The sequence below is a fragment of the Carlito syrichta genome, unplaced genomic scaffold (assembly GCF_000164805.1).
Source record: "Carlito syrichta isolate Samal-C Ts95f unplaced genomic scaffold, Tarsius_syrichta-2.0.1 Scaffold307339, whole genome shotgun sequence".
In the NCBI taxonomy this organism is placed as follows: domain Eukaryota; kingdom Metazoa; phylum Chordata; class Mammalia; order Primates; family Tarsiidae; genus Carlito; species Carlito syrichta.
In genome coordinates, this window is record NW_007251435.1 from 538,081 (window position 1) to 557,967 (window position 19,887).

The window sequence follows — 19,887 nt, forward strand, 5'->3', positions numbered from 1 at the left end:
CCCCCCCGCAGTGACCTTGTTCTCACATGCAGGCCTGACCCGGTCTCTGCCTGCTCCCAACCCTCCCTGGCTCCCGTCATCCTGGGATGAAGCCCCCCACTCCTCACACCTGCTTTTTGCTTTCCCTCCTCAGCACCCCCACAAGCCAACCCCAGGGCCTGGCCCCTGCCCTGCAGCCATCATGAAAACAACTTTACTTGAATTAATAGAGTGTACAGCTTCCTTAAGTAGTTGCAGCTATCTGAATGACTGCAACTCTAGGGTGGCTGCATCATGAAGTGTGCTTCCCCGGGGCTGTGCAAAGCACCCATTGCCTGTGCAGTCATAACTGTGGCCCAGACTAGCCTCTTCATTCCCCCCACGACTCCTTTAAGTCCTGTGCTTCTGGCTTCCACATCTCTGCATATACTCACCCCTTGCCAGTCTTGGAGAGCTCCCTCTCCTGTCAGAGTTCAGGGCAGAGACGCCTCCTCCATGAAGCCCCCTCTGAGTGTGCTTGGGGGAATTGACCTGTGTCTGCTCTGTGCTCCCAAGCCCACAGCCCCACTGCCATGAGGGTCCTCACTTCATGATGCTGTGTGGCTTTGAATGCAGATACAGGAGCCTGTCCCAGCTTTGCTCCTCCTGTGCTGTGTAGCCTTGGCCTCTCTGGGCCTTTGTCCAGGCTGGTCAAGAGCAGAGTGGGGTTGGCTTCCCCGCAGAAGCCTGGGCCCTGATACCCTTGGCCCTGTGCCCGGCAGTTGTTTGACCGGCACCTGTGCGTGCGCCAGTTGCGGTACTCAGGCATGATGGAGACCATCCGAATCCGCCGGGCTGGCTACCCCATCCGCTACAGCTTTGTGGAGTTTGTGGAGCGGTACCGTGTGCTGCTGCCCGGTGTGAAGCCGGCCTACAAGCAGGTGCAGGGATGGGCGTGTGGATGGTGGGAGGGGAGACCCTAGCTTTGGCTGGACAAGGGCCCCATTTTCTCATGGGGACAGCGAGCCGGGCTTGACATCTGCCCGGCCTCTTAGGTACGGCCGGCAAGATCGGGGGTCAGGCAGTGGGACAGACACATGAGAGGGTTTTGATTGCCACACTCCACTGACGTGGACTTCACGCGGGTGGTGTAAGGAGCAAGACCAGGCTCCAAGTGGGCACTAGATGTCAGTCGTGCGAGAGGGTTTTGCAATCGCATCGTCCAGCTGAGCTAAGGGGAAAACTGAGGATCAGAGAAGGCAGGGCCCAGCTGGAGTCACACATCGAGTCGGGGCAGAGCTGGGGCAGAGCTCTGCCTCCCAGTCTCGGGAGGGACACTCCGGGGCCCTCCCACTGGAGAGGCCGCCCATTCCCCTGTGCCTCTCATTTCCACCCAGGGTGACCTTCGTGGGACGTGCCAGCGCATGGCTGAGGCTGTGCTAGGCACCCATGATGACTGGCAGATTGGCAAAACCAAGATCTTCCTGAAGGTGAGCACAGCCTCTGTCCCTGGGCTGCCCCAAGGGGCTGTGAACTCCCATCACGGTGGGGCGGGGTCCTCAGGAGTTCACACAGGGGGCGTTGCGGCAACCGGGGCAGAGCTGGGCCGGCGTGTGGCTGGGGAGTGTTGCAGGACATGGCCTCCGCGGCAGGGAAGGGAAGTTGGTATTTGAGATCATTCACAACCTGCCAGTGGGGTTGAAGCCCTGACCACGGTTAGAAACTGAAAGACAGAAGTGGGCTGTCCATCAAGAAGGCCGGGATTCAAATCGCACCCCTTGGCTGTGCGCCTGGGATGCGGGGCAGGTCGCTGGCTCCTTTGGAGTCGCACTTTCCCATCTGTAAATTGGGGTGGGCCTGTGTGGGGGGCTCGTGATTGTGTCTTAGTTCCTTCCTGTGGTTTCCTGCCTGGCAGGGTTCAGCCTGCGCTGGGGTCTGCAGTGTACCACCAGCTGGGGTCACTCCGTAGGGAGATCTCTGTCTCCCATAGCTGCCTGGGCAGCTGGGGGAGGGAAGCAGGACGCGAGACCTTGAGGCATCATGGCCTCAGAGAGACAGCTGGGGGTTGGCGGCGGCAGGACAGCTGCAGCAGGGACTGTGCGAACTCCCAGCACCCGGCTTCCTCATTTCCATTTCCGCTGTACTAGATGTCTGGTGTCCCGGGTGACAGGGCAGGGCTCCTTCCTCTGGTATGGGGGGTGGGCCTTAACTGGGGGGGCGTCTGGGCCTTGTCTAACTTCTTCTGGCTGAGGGGCTTTCAGCAAGTCCCTTTCTTTCCCTGAGCCCTCGTTTCCTCATCGGCAAGAAAGTTCCCTGCCCGTGTATCCCACATGGGCCAGGCCCTGGGTGAGGGCTTTTCATCCATGACCTCATCCAGTCCTTGAAACAGCCCTATGGGGTAGGAGGCATTATGCCCATTTCAGGCTCAGAGAAGAGATGTGAGTTGCCCACCAGGTGTCTAGGAGGCAGAGAGCAGGGCTTCCAGCCTGGATGGATCCGATGCCAGCCCCAGCGGGGTGGGATGAAGCAGGGGAGGCAGGAATCACAACAGTGTCTCATGCCAGAGAACTCGAAGGAGCAAGTCACCCCCTTCCTCACCTCACTGGGCTCTTCAGGAATGGCCATGGTTTTGAGAGGCCAAACGTGTCATTATCCTTCATTCATTCAGAAAGTCTCTGCTGAGCAGCTCCTCTGCCTAGGCCCTGTGTGTCTACGATTGTGTGCCGGATGTGGCTCCCCCATGAGGTGCTACCTCCCTAAGGGCCGGGGCCATGCCACCCCGGTTCACTGTGGCGCCCGGCCCCCAACACCTAGCGCAGTGCTGGCACATGGAGACATTCACTTCATAGGCATTGAATGAATCAATAAGGTTTTGTCCAACCCAAGTGAGGGTTGGGGCTCAGGAGCAAGGAGGAGACGGCTTGGAGAACTTGGCAGGGCCCGGATGATTGAGGGCCTTGAGTGCCAAGGTGAAGAGCCCAGGCTTGACCAAGGGTGTCAATGTAGGGTCACCATCAAGTTCGTGTTTAGGAGGATCCCTCTGGCTTCTTGTGAAGGGGGAACAGTGGGGAGGCCAGAACACCTCTGGCTGAGAGGCTGCTGCCAAGACTCTGGAGAGAAATGACCACGGCCTAGCCAGGCCAGGGGTCGATGTGACCGGGACATCAGGAAGCAGAGGGTTTGGGCGGAGATGATGAGAGGGAAGAAGCTGACCTGTGTGTATGGGGGGCACTCTGACCCCATACAGTGAAATCAGCCTCCTCTGCTTCCCTTGTCCCGCTGGGGCCTCTGGAAAACAGCCACAGCCCCTGTCCGTCTTGGTGGCTATGGGAGGCCTCCCTGTGGGGCCAAAGCAGACTGGGAGCCTGTGAGGCCCAACTGAGTCCTAGGCCTGGGCTTCAAGTGGAGAGAGGCCCCAGCTGGGACTGAGCAGGTGGCCCTGGAGAAGACATTGGCAGGCTCAGGAGCTCTGCCTTCCAGGACCACCACGACATGCTGCTGGAGGTGGAGCGGGACAAAGCCATCACCGACAGAGTCATCCTCCTCCAGAAGGTCATCCGGGGATTCAAGGACAGGTGCGTGTTCCAGTCAGCTCCTCCCCATTCATCCATCTATCCACCCACCCACCCATCCATCTCTCTATCCATGCATGTGCATGGCTTACCTCTGCTCCACAGGTGAACGCTAGGAATAAACATGCACACACATGCACAGCGTGCACACATGGTCATGGGAACACAGGGACACAGATACATATTTACATGGACCCATTGTGCCAAGTGAGCCAAATAATGCAGACCCCAGCACAGGCTGAACCCTGCCAAGCAGGAAACCACAGGAAGGAACCAATACACACCACAAGCAGTATACCCCACCTCCCAACAAGTATGCAACTTAGTTAGATGCTGCATCTTCTCAGCTTAGACGCTGATGAGATTTCACAAAGAGAAAATGTGAGAGTTTACAAATTACAGAGTGTGTCTCTTATTCTATGTGAGGGACGTGTGGACGCCTGTGGCCGTTTACAGACATGCAGGACTGACTCTGGAGTATGAGTCAGGCTCCACAAAAATTCCACAACCTTCCCCTTTTACAGTTCATATGGTTACTCCCTCTCTCTCTCCTTCCACCTATCCATCCACCTACCCATCAACCCATCCATCCACCCATCCATCCATCTACCTACCCACCCACCATCTATCATCCATCCATCCATCTGTCTAACCACCTACCCACCAATCTCTCTATTCATCCATTCATCCATCCATCTATCCATCTATTCACCTCTCCACTTACCCACCAATTCATCTATTTGTTCACCCACCCGTCCATTTATCCCACCCATCTGGCCACTTACCCACCAATCTATCTATCCATCCACTCATCCATCCATCCATTCATCTGTCCATCTATTCATCTCTCCAATTACCCGCCAATCCATCCATTCATCCATCCACCCACCCACCCACCCATCCATCCACCTATACACCTCCCCACCAATCTATCCATCCATCTACTCATTCATTCATCTATCCATCTATCCATGTATCCATCCACCTTTCCACCTACTCACCGATCCATCTACCCATCCATTCACCCATCCATCTGTCCACCCACCCACCCATCCATCCATCCATCTCTCTACTCTTCCATCCACCCATCCATCTATCCATCCATTCACTCATCGATCCATCCATCCACCCACCAATTCGTCTATTATCCAACCATCCATCTATTCATCCATTCAATGTATCTGCTTTTCCATTGGTTCCTTCATCCACCTACCCATCCATCCATCCATCCATCCATCCACTCTTCCATCCATCCATCCGCCCATTCATCCATTTATCCATCTACCCACTAGTCCGTCTATTATTCATCCATCCATCCATCTATTCATCCATTCGATTTACCTGCTCTTCTATTAGTTCCTTCATCCACCTACCCATCCATCCGTCCATCCATCCATCCACTCATCCATCCATCCATCCGCCCATTCATCCATTTATCCATCTACCCACCAGTCCGTCTATTGTTCATCCATCCATCCATCCATCTATTCATCCATTCGATTTACCTGCTCTTCTGTTAGTTCCTTCATCCACCTACCCATCCATCTGTCCATCCATTCATTATTCCACTCACCCACCCATCCACCATCCATCATCCACCCACCCATTCACCTATCCTCCTACCCACCAATTCATTCATCCTTCCATCCCTCCATCCATTGATCCATTCATTCAATGTATCTGCTCTTCCATTAGTTCTTTCATCCACCCACCCACCCATTGATCCATCCATCCAACCATCCATCCACTCACCCACCCATCCCATCCATCCATCCACCTATCCACCACTGCATCCTTCCATCCATTCATCATCCATCAATCGTTCCATCCATTCACTGTGTCTGCTCTTCCATTAGTTCTTTCATTCACCTACCCACCCACCCATCCATCCATCCACTCACCCACCCTTCCACCATCCATCCATCCACCTATCCACCAATTCATCCTTCCATCCATTCAGCCATCCATCAGTTGATCCATCCATTCAATTTATCTGCTCTTTCATTAGTTCTTTCATTTACCGACTCATCCACCTATCCATCTATCCCACAGCTGCTCATTTGCTTATGTGTCACTTGCTTATGTGTCATTGGGTCACTTGCACACTGACGTATCCATCTTTCACTCTTTCCTTATTTTTACATTCAGCAGACACCTGCTGCCTGATGTGTGGTCTCTCTGTCCTCTGTCAGGCTGAAGATAACTGTTCTCCTGTAGAAGCAGTCTGCTGCATACAGGGGGAACAGCATTGGGCTAATTCAGGGCCAGTCAGAAGACATGGACTTCTGTCATCAAATCTCAGTTTCCTCATCTAATAAATAAGGAAATTAGACTGTTCAAGGTTTTAAATCATTTTATTATAGCATTTACTTATTTGTTCAGACATTTAGTCATTCAACAAATGCCTTTCAAATGTCTACCTTAATGGGCTTACATGAAAAGCCTGTGAGGCAGGCAGGACAGGCATTATTCTACCTATTTTATGGATGAGGAAGCTAAGGCACAGAGGTTATATGCCTTGCCTAAGGACACATAGCTGGGAAGTCACAGAGCTGGAACTAGCATGCTCTCCTGCTTCCAAACTCACCTGTGCCCTGGCTGCCTCTACTTGGAGACTCACCACAGCACTGCTGCTGTCTCAGGTCCAACTTCCTAAAGCTGAAGAACGCAGCCACGCTGATCCAGAGGCACTGGCGTGGACACAACTGCAGGAAGAACTACGGGCTGGTGAGCCTCCCCATGGGGCTGCTCTCCCCGACCAGGCCTTTGAACCTGGCCTCGTTGCCATGGCACCAGGACTAGCCCGCACCCGGGCAGCACGCCCTGGCCTGGTTGGCCTCCTGCCATGGCCAGCCCTCACCAATCCACCAGCCCAAAGTCTGCATCTGGGTCTTGTGGCTTCTCCCCACTGGCCAGCAATGTGTTGTTCTTCTCCTGGAGAGTGTTGGTGGGTTGTGAGCACACTGGGTTATTAGAGACCTCGGAAGGGGCCAGTAGCGACTGGGCACATGACCTCTGTGGGACAGCTGGACTGTGGCCTGGACTTAGGGCTGGGGAGGCAGACAGGAAGGAGACTGGTTGGTTGCAGCTCCTGGTCTGAGGATGGGAATCCCTCGGGGTCCCAACTCAGGGAGAGTCAAGGTTATCCCTAAAAATATTTTGCCTGAGAGGAGACAGCTTTCTAACTATGAAGGGGCCCTCATCTGAGTGGACCCTGAGCTGTGCCTTGGGGGATGCCAGTCTGAGAGTGGAGGGTCGGCCTGGAAAGGGGCAGAGGGCTCTGAGCATGGGGCCGCTGTCCTTGCAGATGCGCCTGGGCTTCCTGCGGCTGCAAGCCCTGCACCGCTCCCGGAAGCTGCACCAGCAGTACCGCCTGGCCCGCCGGCGCATCATCGAGTTCCAGGCCCGCTGCCGCGCCTACCTGGTGCGCAAGGCCTTCCGCCACCGCCTCTGGGCTGTGCTCACCGTGCAGGCCTATGCGCGGGGCATGATCGCCCGCAGGTTGCATCGGCGCCTCAGGGCCGAGGTAAGGGCTCTGAACCCTGGGGGGGATCAGCTCACCTGTGGTTCTGCCTGTTCTGGGGACAAAACTGGACCCAGAAAACTGGGACCGGGCCCCGCATTTCTGTCCTCCCAGCTGCTCTTGGGAATTTTCAGGAGACTGAGGCAAACCTGGTTGGGCTTTGGATCAATGGTGCCTCCAACCCTCTGTGTGACCTAGAGAATCTCCCAGTTGCCTCAGTTTCTCTACCTGCCAAATTATTTGGCAAGGTCACTTCCAGTCCCAGAACTCAGGGTGGGTGGGTAGAACTGGTGGGAAGTGCTGTGGCAACAGCTGCACGCTCTTCCGTGCCCACCCGGCTGCTCCTTCTCTCAGTACCTGCGGCGCCTCGAGGCCGAGAAAATGCGGCTGGCGGAGGAGGAGAAGCTCCGGAAGGAGATGAGCGCCAGGAGGGCCAAGGAGGAGGCCGAGCGCAAGCACCAGGTGAGCCGAGGGCCTCAGGGCGTCGCGGGTGTCACTCGCCCTTCCGCGCTCACCTGTCCCTGCAGCTTTCTTCCGTCCTTTGGAGCGTGGCCTGGCTAGACCCACTGGGCCAGCATCGCGTCAACTTTCCCTGGGCGCCTGGTCCCGGCCAGGCCGCACGACAGGGGCTGTGGCCCGGGAGGAGGCCCAGGCCCTCAGCAGGGCTCTTCCTAGCTGGAAGATGGTACCCGGATAAAAACCCGAGCCCTGTGAGGGCACCCAGGCCCCCACGCTGCCTGATGTGGGGGCCTCCAGCCACAAGTGTTGCTGAACACCCGCAATGTGGCTCGTCCCAAGGACGCAGGGCTGAGAGTGCAACGTGCACATTAGAGTTCGAGGACTTCGTGGGGGAAAAGTATATAAAAATATTCCAGGGTTATTTCTATAATATTGATTACATGCTAAAGTAACAATTGGGGAATACTGAGTTTAAAAATATATTGAGTCCACCTATTTCTTTGTACTTAAATTTTTTTTTTATTTTAAAGATGTGGGGGTAAAATTCAGGGTTAGGTATACAAATATTCATTATGCAGGAATCCTTGTTGATGAGGTGTGCCCCCCCCCAGCAAATTCCCACTACTGCCAATCCCGCCCCCCACCCCCCCGCATTGTCCCACTACTGCCAATCCTTTTCTTAAAGTATTGTGATAATTGTTCAAGATCTGCTTATGAGTGAGAACATGTGATAGTCAGTTCTTTGTTTCTGTGGTAGATCACTCAGTACTGTGGACTCTAAATCCATCTGCGTTGCTGTGAAGTTCATAATTTTGTCCTTTATGACTGCATAATAGTCCATCGTGTGTATGTACCACATTTTTTTTATCCAGTCCTTTTTTGATGGGCAGCATGGTTGGTTCCATGTTTTTGCTATTGTGAACAATGTTGCAATAAACATACATGTGCAGGTATCTTTTTCATAAAGTGATTAGAGTTCCTCCAGATATATTCCCAGTCGGGGGATTGCGGGGTCATGTGGAAGGTCGATTTTTAGGTCTTTTAGGAATTGCCAAACTGTTTTCCACAGAGGTTGTATTAGTTTACTCCCACGAACAGTGTAGAAGTGTTCCCTTTTCCCTGCATCCTCTCTATCACCTGTTGTTTTCTGAGTTATTGATGATGGCCATCCTGACTGGAGTTAGTTGGTATCTCAGTGTGGTTTGAGTTTGCATTTCTTTGATGACTAGTGAGGCTGAGCATTTTTTTCATGTATCTGTTGGTTGCTTGTATGTCTTCTTTTGAGAAGTGTCTATTCATATCTTTTGCCCACTTTGTAATGGGGCTGTTTGTTTTTTTCTTTTTGGCACATTTAAGTTTCTTGTCGATCCTAGGTGTTAGACCTTTGTCAGATATACAGTTGGCAACTATTTTTCCCAGTCTGTGGGCTATCTCCCTGCTTTCTTGATGGTTTCTTTGACTTTGCAGAAGCTTGTCAGTTTGATAAGGCCCCGCTTGTCTATCTTGTCTCTTATGGCATGGACACTTGGGGTTCTTTTTACTTTTTAAAATGTGGCTACTACATACATGGTTTGGCATCATATTTCTATTGGGCAGTGCTGGCCTGGATCCTTAATCCAACAGCTGTGGGATGTTGCTGGGTTGGCATGGTCCTCTTGGGGTGGTAGACGCATGGACTGCTGCCTGGAGCAGTGGTTTTCCACTGAGCCTTAAAGGACAGGCAGGCAGAATTACTGCTGGCTCATTGAGAAGCCTCCACGTGGCCCAGAGGTGCTGGGCCTCTGCTTTGGACCATGAGAACTGAGCTGAGCATGGCTCAAGATGGGACAGTCAGAGGCTTCGTTCTTCATGGCAGTTGGGAGGTTGGGACTGAGGCCCTGGCTGTTGCAGGGGCTCCCCAGGGGGAGCTTGTTCCCCAAGGCCATGGCACCAGGTGCTCACACCATGTCTTCTGTGTCACCCCAACCTCCAGGAGCGCCTGGCCCAGCTGGCCCGTGAGGATGCTGAGCGGGAGTTGAAGGAAAAGGAGGCGGCTCGGAGGAAGAAGGAACTCTTGGAGCAGATGGAAAGGGCCCGCCATGAACCTGTCAATCACTCGGACATGGTGGACAAGATGTTTGGCTTCCTGGGGACTTCGGGTGGCCTGCCAGGCCAGGAGGGCCAGGCCCCTAGCGGCTTCGAGGTACCAGGCTGCAGACAAGGGCTCCAAGGGCCCCTGACACACTCCTGTGTGCTGGCCCTCCCTCCTCCTGTGCCCCTTGGCATTAAAGCCCACCTGGTCCCTCTGAGCAGAGGAGACCAGAGGTGAACTGGGTCGCGGGTTGTAGGTTCCAGGCCATGTCTAGCCACCAGCTTGCCGTCCGGCCTTGGGCCAGTCACTATCCCTCTCCAGGGCCATTCTCAAGCTTTTACCTGTAAGTCTACTGAAGGACCTGTCTGGGTAGCAGGCAGGGCAAACAGAGCCTCTCCCTTCCTGGAGAAAGAGCCAGCCCTGCAGTGACAGGCGGGGGGACAGCAGCTGGGCCCCGAGTCTGTTCTGGGCCCTCCCACCTCTTGCCTCCTCCAGGACCTGGAGCGAGGACGGAGGGAGATGGTGGTGGAGGACCTGGACGCTGCCCTGCCCCTGCCCGACGAGGATGAGGAGGACCTCACTGAGTATAAATTCGCCAAGTTTGCTGCCACTTACTTCCAGGGCACAACCACGCACTCTTACACCAGGCGGCCTCTCAAACAGCCGCTGCTCTACCATGAGGATGAGGGTGACCAGCTGGTGAGGCTGCCTGCCTCTGGGCCACTACTGGGAGGGGCCGGGGCTGGAGCTATGGAGCCCTGTCTCCAGTGATGGCAGTGGGTGCTGAGAGCAGGGACCGGGTCTGACTGAAGTCTTCCCTGCAGCGCCTTGCAGGGGCCCAGGCCACACTGGAGGGTGTTTTTCCAGTCCTGTCTCCAAAACGCTGGGTTATTTTGTTGGCTCTGGTGATGTCCTCCGCTCCGGCCCTCTGACGTGTGTGCTCGACCCCCAGGCAGCCCTGGCAGTCTGGATCACCATCCTCCGGTTCATGGGGGACCTCCCCGAGCCCAAGTACCACACAGCCATGAGCGACGGCAGCGAGAAGATCCCCGTGATGACCAAGATTTACGAGACCCTGGGCAAGAAGACGTACAAGAGGGAGCTGCAGGCCTTGCAGGGCGAGGGCGAGGTGAGGCAGTGGTGCCCTCGGGCCCTTGTCCCTCTGGCCTCCCTCCCAGGCCTGTGGGAAGGCTGCCTGGCATCCCAGCCTCGGGCTCCTTTGCAGAAGGAGTATCCTGTGATTCATCTCAGCCTCGATGTCGCCCACCCTCCTTTACCTATTGTGGGAAGCAATGTGTGAAAGTTTTGTAAACTGTAAAGTGCCCACCATAACTGGGGGCCCCAAGGCAGGGCAGACAGGATCTTTGCAGTCAGAGTCAGCTTCCATACTGACTTTGCTTTTCCTGAGTCTCAGTTTCCCCGTCTGCCTGTTGGCTAGTGGGGCGTGGGGGCGGGGGTGGGCGATGGGGTGTGGGGCGGCAGCGTGGGGGCCTCTTGTAAACTTCGTGTAGAGGCGGGATGAGCCCCACGCGTCTGCTGCCAGGTGGACTCAGCTTTGATTTCAGCTCAGCCACTTGGCCCCGATCCCCGCTGGTCCTGCAGGCCCAGCTCCCCGAGGGGCAGAAGAAGAGCAGTGTGAGGCACAAGCTGGTGCACTTGACCCTGAAGAAGAAGTCCAAGCTCACGGAGGAGGTGAGAGCAGACACAGGTGGCTGCTGTAGTGGCCCAGGCTGGGGCACGGCTGAGCTGGGGCCCTGGGGGCAGGCGTGTGAGGAGAGCAGTGGCTGTCTGCGCTTGGGGGGTCCCAGCTGGCTGGGAGCAGGACAGCATGGGGGTCAGGACAGACAGGAACTCCTGAAGCTGTGAGAGGGCAACTCAGGCTGAGGTCAGGGAGAGCTTCCCAGAGGAGGCACTCAAGAGTGGTTAGGCTCGGAGCTGCGCAGGTGAGAGGGAGAACAGTTCCTGCCAGGGGACAGACCCATGGTATTTGGTCCGAGGGCCTTTCAGACGTGGGAGCTTTTCTGTGGGACAAGAGTGCTCCCAGAGCACTGACACATTTGTTTGTTCGAATTCATTCTTTGGTCACCTTGCCTTTTCGGAGCAGTGTCCTGGCCCCTGTGCTCTGGGATAGTGCAGGCTAGTGTGTGTGCGGCAGGGGGTGCAGTGTGGGGGGAGGAGGAACCAGATACCAACCAAGCCTTGGGGATCAGTCCCCCTCCCATGTGTGCGCACCAGTTCGTCTGCCTGCAATTCCCCCTCCTCCTTCTCTACCTGGAGTCATCTCCTCCAGGACACCTACCCTGGCCCCTCAACAACAAAGCCAGGGGCCCCTGCTTGGCCTCTGTCTTTGTCTTGTCCCCCGACCTGAGGTGAAAAATCCTGTTTGTAGGCTCATGGCCTCAGGTTTTTTTTTTTTTCTAAATTTTTGTTTTAAAGATGTGGAGGGCAATCCAGAGTTAGGTATACAAATGGTCATTGTACAGGTAAGGTTTGGGCCTAACTTATGGCCTCAGATTTGAGCCCCAGCTCTGCCACTCGGTATCGGAGAGGCCCAAGGGAGAAAATGCCCACTCTGTGGGGTCCTGGGTGAGGCGATGGTGGCCGAGGGTACTCAGTAGAGGCGGGGGCTTTCCTCAGCCCTCCCTCTCGGCGCCATCTGCTCCTGCTGCTCGCTTCTTGCTCACTCTGTGCATTCTGGGAATGCGGGGCTGGCTCTGGGAACCTGTGGGACAAGAGGGGAACAGCAACTTGTAAGAACCGGTCTGAGACTGTCACATGGGGACCAGGAACACTGGTGATGGTGACCAGTGGTTGGAACCTGGGGGTTGCACTGGGTGCCAGAGTCATGTGTGGGGCCCAGCTCAGAGAGGGAGGGGTCCCGCTTGGAGTCAGAGGAGCAGGTCCCTGTCCTGGCTGAAAGGGTCTCCCTGGGAGGGGGTGGGGGGCACGGCACTGAGGATGCTGCAGAGGGGCCTTATCCCTAGAAGTGGGTGGTGCCAGGCTGGGGGTGTGGGTCACTTCTCGGACCAGTGTCCATTCTGCCTATGGCGGAAGGAGTGACAGTGGCAGGGGCCAGCGGTGAGGAGCCCAGCCCTTCCGGCCACTCCTTGGATCCTGCTCTCCAGGGAGAGTGCAGACTCAGATGCCGGGGCCCTGGCCGACGGAGGCACCACTCCCACCTTCACCTGCGCTGCTCAAGCCTGCCCTTTCCCTCTGGCCCAGGTGACCAAGAGGCTGCATGACGGGGAGTCCACCGTGCAGGGCAACAGCATGCTGGAGGACCGGCCCACCTCCAACCTGGAGAAGCTGCACTTCATCATCGGCAATGGCATCCTGCGGCCAGCGCTCAGGTGGGTACCCGGGCAGGGTGGGGTTCGCGGGGAGGACCCGGGGTCCGAAAGGCTCTTGGCGGCTGAGTTGTGCCCCTGTCACCTCAACAACAGATTAAGCCAATCAGGCTTGGATGTGACTTTGCTGCTAGCTAGTTGGATAACCTTGGTCGAGTCCTTTGATTTCTTTTAAGCCTCTGTTTCCTTATCTGTGAGGGGAGAGTGATAACACAGGCATACCTCGGAGATACTGGGTCGGTTCCAGACACCTGCAATAAAGCGAATATTGCAGTGAAGTGAGTCACACAAAGCTTTTGGTTTCCCAGAGCATGCAAAAGCCATGTTTACACTATACTGTGGTCTCTTAAGTGTGCAACACCATTCTGTCTAAAAACACAATGTACATACTTTAATTTAAAAATACCTTATGGCTAAAAAATGCTAATGATCATCTGAGGCTTCATTGACTAACACTCTTTTTGCTGGTGGAGGGTCTTGCCTCAGTGTTGAGGCTGCTAACTGATCAGGGTGGGGGTTGCTGAAAGCTGGGGTGACTGTGATGATTTCTTAAAATAAGACAGCAATGACATTTGCCTTATCAACTTTCCCTATCTTTTTACCTAGAGTTCTTTCAAAAGGAAATCAATCTTCTCAAACCCTGTTGTTACTTGTTGACTAAGTTTATATACAATATTCCGAATCCTTTGCTGTCGTTTCAACAATGTTCATAGCATCTTCACCAGGAGTAGATTTTATCTCAAGAAACCCTTTCTTTTCTCATCCATAAGAAGCAGCTCCTTGTCTGCTCAAGTTTTATCCTGAGGCTACAGTAATTCAGCCACAACTTGGGCTCCACTTGTAATTCTAGTTCTCTATTTCCACCACATCTGCAGCGACTTCCTCCACTGAAGTCTTGAACCCCTCAAAGTCATCCACGAGGGCTGGAATCAACTTCTTCCAAACTCCTGTTAATGTTGATATTTTTACCTCCTCCCACAAATCACAAAAGTTCTAAATGGCTTCTAGAATGGTGACTCCTTTCCAGAAGGCTTTCAACGGATTTGTCCAGATCCATCAGAGGAATTGCTATCTATGCAGACATAGCCTTACAAAATGTATTTCTTAGATGATAAGGCTTGAAAGTGAATGACGTCTTGATCCATGGGCTGCAGAACGGATGTTGTGTCAGCAGGCACGAAAACAACATTCATTTCCTTATAGGTCTTCATCAGAGTGCTTGAGTAACCAGGCGCATGGTCAGTGAGCAGGAACCTTTTTTTTTCTGAGCAGCAGGTCTCAACACTGGGCTTAAAGTATCAGTAAACCATGCTGTAAAAGGATGTGCTGTCAGCCAGGCTTTGTCGTTCTATTTCTAGAGCACAGGCAGAGAAGATTTAGCATCATTCTTCAAGGCCCTGGGATTTTCGTAATGGTAAGTGACCACTGGCCTCAGCTTAAAGTCAGCAGCTGCCCCTAACAAGAGAGTCACCTGCCCTTTGAAGCTTTGAAGCCAGGCATTCAACTCTCTCTAGCTATGGAGGTCCCAGGTGGCATCTTCTTCCAATAGAAGGATGTTCCTTGTACCCTGAAAATCTGTTGTTTAGCGTAGCCACCCTCATCCATGATCTAGCTAGATCTTCTGGATGACCTGATGCAGCTTCTCCATCAGTGCTTGCCGCTTCACCTTTCCCTCTTGTGTTATGGAGATGGCTTCTTTCCCTAAACCTGAAGAACCAACCTCTGCTAGTTTCCAACTTTTCTTCGGCAACTTCCTCACCTCTCTCAGCCCTCAGAAAATTGAAGAGAGGTAGGGCCTTGCCTTTGGCTTAAGGGAATGTGGTGGCTGGTTTGATCTGTTATCCAGACCACTGAAACTTTCTCCGTATCAACAGTAAGGCTGTTTCACCTTCTTATCATTTGTGTGTTCACTGGAGTTGCTCTTTTAATTTCCTTCAAGGACTATTCCTTTGCTTCACAACTTGGCTAAGTGTTTGGTACAAGAGGTCTAGTTTCAAGCCTCTATAGGTTTTCGACACGCCTTCCTCACTGAGCTCGGTCATTTCTAGCTTTGGGTTTAAAGTGAGAGACTGGGACTCTCTCGCGTGCGTGCGTGCACACTTAGAGGCTCTTGTAGGGCTATTAACTGGTCTAATTCCAATATTGTTATGTCTCAGGGAATTTGGAGGCCTGAGGAGAGGGAGAGAGACCAGGGAATAGCTGGCTGTTGGAGCAGTCAGAACACACAGCATTTATTGGTTAAGTTTGCTGTCTTATATGGGCGTGGTTCGTGGCATCCCACAACAATTACAATAGTAACATAGGGAGCACAGGTCATAGATCACCATCATAGATGCAAAAATAATGAGAAAGTTTAAAGTATTGCAAGAATTACCAAAATGTGACACAGAGACACGAACTGTTGGAAAACTGGTGCCAAATGACTTGCTCAACCTCAGGCTGCCATAGATCTTCAACTTGTCAAACATGCAGCATTTGCAAAGCACAATCAAGGGAAGCACCATGACATGAGGTGTGCCCACAGCGCCTGGAGCCTACCAGGTACCCAGTCAGTGGTCGCTCTGAGGATCACCACCCTTGTGCATTTTCCGCTTTAACCCCATCGCTGCCAGCTCTCCTTCAGCCACCCAGCCCACGCCGTGGTCAGGGTTACTGTGGTTCTCATGCCTGGGAATCCTGCAAGTGTCTCCTCCTCCCACCCAGGCCAAGGAGAGGCCTTACCTAGGGCCCTGGGGTGTTGGGAAGTTGAGACGATCCTGGAGTCGTCAGGAGCAATTCAGAAGTTAATGCAACTGGTTAGAGCAGGATTAGGACTTTTCTGAGAATGCATCTGCACAGGACAGGTCAGTTAGGAGAGCTGATCCCACGAACCCTGAACGTGTGCACACTGGTCAGATAGGATGAGCCCTGTATTCCTAATGGGAAAACAGGCCCAGAGTGGGGAAGAGACTTGCCTTGGGGTCACTCGGCCCCCCACTGTGCCTCCTGCTTCCCGCCAGCTCTCCTTCCATTGCTCCCTGAGGTGAGTGACTTCCCCATCAGAGGTGGCCACACCACCCGCGGCCACCACCTCCAGGAGAAAAAGGTCGCAGCCCCAGAGGTGTCTCAGGGTAGGAACTTGCCTTTGGATGATCTCACCATCACACCCAAGCTTGACACGTCCTGAAGACATGGTGCCAGAAGCCCTGGACTGGGAGCCTGGAGCCTGGGGTGTCAACTCCCTGAAGGACCTTGGCGAATCCCTCCCGCCTCTTGGCTCAGTCTCCCTGGGGATCTGTAAAGCGAATGGGGTCATGTCAGGTGCTGGTGATAATGTGTTACTAGCCTGTGGCAAGATGGGAAAAGTACGGATTCTTTTTTTTTTTTTTTTTGAGTTGGAGTCTCACTTTGTCTCCCAGACTGGAGTGTGGTGGCTGCTCCCGGCCATCGCAGCCTTGACCTGCTGGGCTCTGGCGATCCTTACGCCTCAGCCTTCTGAGTAGCTGTAATTACAGGCATGTGCTACCACGCCCAGCTGATTTTTTTTTATTTATTGTAGAGATGAGGTCTCACCAAGTTGCCCAGGCGGGTCTCGAACCCGCGGGCTCAGGCAATCCACTTACCTCGGCCTCCCAAAGTGCTGGGATTACAGGCTGAGCCACCGAGCCCGGCTAGTACGGATGTTTTTAAAACTGAATGTATTTTATTTAAGGGACTCCTCTGAGATGTTGCCTTTCCTACTTTTTAGATATCTAAAATTACCTTTGTTTTATGAAATGATGGGATATGGAGAATGGGTAGGCTGTACATGTCTCTGTGTGTTTGTGATCAATGTTCTCATTTGCCACGATAAAAAATGGACAACTTTCAGAATTTCCTTTGAAATTTTAATGATCCATGAACTCTCAAAATTGGTGATGGGCTGAGTTAGTGAATCTTAGCCCCGTCCTGTGAGAGGGTAGAGTGGCGGTGAGCGGCCCCTGGCGATCACTGCATCATTGTGGGACCCTGGGCAGGCAGGCTGCAGTCAGAGGATCCAGGGAGGGGAAACCCATTCCCAAGAACAACTGCAGCAACTGCAGGGGGCATCCTGAAGGCTTCACTGTGCCAGGCCCTGTGCGAGGTGCGTCGCACGCCCCAGCTCTTTGGTCTTCACAGCTGACCTGGAAGTATCTCTTTAAAATGAAAACAAAAAATTACCCTCATTGCTTTTAATCTCACGACAAAAGTAATACATGGCCGCTTATGCATATTCAACTATTACAGAAATAGATCAAAGTCCCTACTAGTTCCACACTCCCAAGAGACATTCCCATATGCTTCTCCTTTCTGCTTAGTTGCCCTTGGTAGAAATGGTGCCTGCTGCCATGAGTATGGAATGGGGTCAGACAGGTGAACTCACCTGCCTGGGCCACCCAACTGGTTAGGGACGAGGCAGGGGCAGGCCTGTGCTTCTTGACAGCCTGGGCCCCAGTGGCTGTGGCCAGTGTGCCCAGAGCAGGATATGCAGCCCCTGCTGGATTCAGGGGCCCTGGCTATGGAATCCGGACTGGAGTTGGGGATGTGCTTCATGCTCAATGATTCTGTCTCCAAAGCCAGACCCCCTTCGAGGGCTCCCCAGACTCCTGGACTCAGCCCTCCCACACAGGCCTTCTCTGCCTCCTCCTGGGTGGTCTTGGCAAGTTGGAAAGGACAGCGTGTGGCGTTCCACCAGAGGCCGGGAGAGGCTGGGGACCGGGGCTGTTCCTCTGGGATGCTTCCACCTTCCTCGCTTTCCTCACCTGCCCAGGGATGAAATCTACTGCCAGATCAGCAAGCAGCTGACCCACAACCCCTCCAAGAGCAGCTATGCCCGGGGCTGGATCCTCGTGTCTCTCTGCGTGGGCTGCTTCGCCCCCTCCGAGAAGTTCGTCAAGGTAGGGAGGTGCCTGGTCTCCTGAGGTGGGAAGGGGAGCTGGGCCCTGTCCGGGCACAGGGAAGGTGCTCAGAACGGCCTGGTCCTGAGGCCCACCCGGCCACCTCTCAGGCCTCGCCACCTCCCTCTGGGCCCGTGCCCTGGAACCCTCCTTCCGGGCAACCACCACCTTGCCCATCAGCCCCACTTTACTTATGGCTGAATCTGACAAGAGCATGTGTTGGGCCTCTGCACAATTATCCTAGGGCAGGCCCTGGGCGCTGGGACACAGACGTGGACCCACCGGACGGATCAGGGTTAAGAGGGTGGAGGAGGTGGTGGAGGCTAGATGGGCCCCGGAGGAGGGGGAGGCGCCAGGCTGGGTGGGGGAGGCCCCAGAAAAGGCTGCAGGGAGGAGGGGTGGGGTTGTGGTGGCCGGGCTGCCCAGGACAGCAGGCATCATGGACAGCACAGGACTGGTGGGGCAGACTTGCTTGGAGGCAGACCCCGGGGGAGGATGAGGCCTGGCGACTGGGGGCGGCCCGGGCGAGGCCGCCTCACGGGGGGCTGTGCTACAGTACCTGCGGAACTTCATCCACGGGGGGCCGCCCGGCTACGCCCCGTACTGTGAGGAGCGCCTCAGGAGGACCTTCGTCAACGGGACACGGACACAGCCACCCAGCTGGCTGGAGCTGCAGGTGTGGCCCCGGCCCCACCCACTGCATGTGTGTGCACGTGTGTGCGTGTGTATGTGTCCATGTGTCCAGAGGCTCAGGGACCCAGACACGCCCCTTGTTTTGGGGTCCAGTGGCTCCTCAAGCATGCACCCCCAAGTTCTGGAACCCCAGGCCCATTAGAACAACAAAGCCCCACATGATGACGAACCCCCCATCTGCTAACCGTATGGCCAGAGGGACTTGGGCAAGGGGGGTTCCCTCTGAGTCCTGGTGGCTTCACCTGTAACATGGCAAACTCATCTGACGGGGTCTTCTGCCGGTCCTGTAAAGTGTCAGCAGAAGCCCCTGGCCCGGGTCAGTGCCCGACCTCTCAGCTCCAGGGCCCCGGCTCAGGGGTCCCAAAGATCCCCGTGGGGCGGCACACAGAGCAGGGGTCCCTGGGCACCTGTGACAGGGACAGGCACTGCCCTGGTAGGAGGCTGGGCTCCAACCCCTCAGGGAGCCGAGAGCCGGAGTCCAGAGGGAGTGAGTGGGTCTGCAGCGAAGAGCCCCACAAACCCTCTTGGGTCCCTCCCAGGCCACCAAGTCCAAGAAGCCCATCATGTTGCCCGTGACCTTCATGGACGGCACCACCAAGACCCTGCTGACGGACTCGGCGACCACGGCCAAGGAGCTCTGCAACGCGCTGGCCGACAAGATCTCGCTCAAGGACCGCTTTGGGTTCTCCCTCTACATCGCCCTGTTTGATAAGGTAGGGCCGCCCCGAAGCGCCTCCGCCTTGCACCGCCGTGAGCCCGTCCCAGTGCTGCCACCTAGTGGCCGCCGCGACGCATCGGCAAGAACCTCGGTTTGGTGCCGCCGTCCGAGCCGGGCGTTGCAGCGAGCTCCGAGGCACCTGAGGCAAAACCCAACAGTGGGGGACAGAGAGAAACCCAGAGCCTCCGGTCACGTGCGTCCAGGCCAAACGGATCCTCCCCGGGTGCCGAAGAGGGAGCATGGCCTAGGCTGACGGGAGCGGGCCGACCACACGATTCCCTCCCGGGTGGTCCCGATGCGGGTGGAGGAACGACTCCACAGACGGCGGCCCCCCCTCGCCTGTCTCCACTGGCGGGAGTGTGGGCATCCCCAGGCTCGCCTCCCGGCCGGAGACCCCTCCTCTGAGCGGGGCGCTTTGCTTCCCGACTCAGCAACGTCCCCTGAGCAGGGGTGTCCCGCGGCGGCCCGCGGTGGAGCCACGTCGTCGGGCTTGCCTGTGGCTCGCTCCTGCGCTTTCAGGGCCGTTTGTCCAGCAGTTTCACCAAGGGCTTCCGCTAGGAAATGGGAATCCCCGCTCCACGAGGCTAGAAAGGCAGTGACCGGGCGCCGGGCTCGGACCCCGGGGCCGGCATCCAGGGCCCCCGTCCGGTC

The 19,887-nt window shown here is 55.2% G+C and overlaps 1 protein-coding gene across 1 annotated transcript in view; it reads left to right on the forward strand.

Annotated features, from left to right (window-relative positions):
- The window catches only part of MYO7A (myosin VIIA), an 88,378-nt gene that overhangs the window by 46,374 nt on the left and 22,117 nt on the right, over window positions 1-19,887 (forward strand). Inside the window, exons 19-33 of the mRNA XM_021715741.1 lie at window positions 741-899; window positions 1,356-1,448; window positions 3,439-3,533; window positions 6,173-6,257; window positions 6,838-7,056; window positions 7,408-7,515; window positions 9,485-9,694; window positions 10,079-10,282; window positions 10,536-10,712; window positions 11,186-11,275; window positions 12,806-12,933; window positions 17,699-17,825; window positions 18,382-18,501; window positions 19,058-19,327; window positions 19,610-19,759. Of these exons, the coding sequence (XP_021571416.1) occupies window positions 741-899; window positions 1,356-1,448; window positions 3,439-3,533; window positions 6,173-6,257; window positions 6,838-7,056; window positions 7,408-7,515; window positions 9,485-9,694; window positions 10,079-10,282; window positions 10,536-10,712; window positions 11,186-11,275; window positions 12,806-12,933; window positions 17,699-17,825; window positions 18,382-18,501; window positions 19,058-19,327; window positions 19,610-19,759 (2,235 nt within the window). The remainder of the gene's footprint in view (window positions 1-740; window positions 900-1,355; window positions 1,449-3,438; window positions 3,534-6,172; window positions 6,258-6,837; window positions 7,057-7,407; window positions 7,516-9,484; window positions 9,695-10,078; window positions 10,283-10,535; window positions 10,713-11,185; window positions 11,276-12,805; window positions 12,934-17,698; window positions 17,826-18,381; window positions 18,502-19,057; window positions 19,328-19,609; window positions 19,760-19,887) is intronic.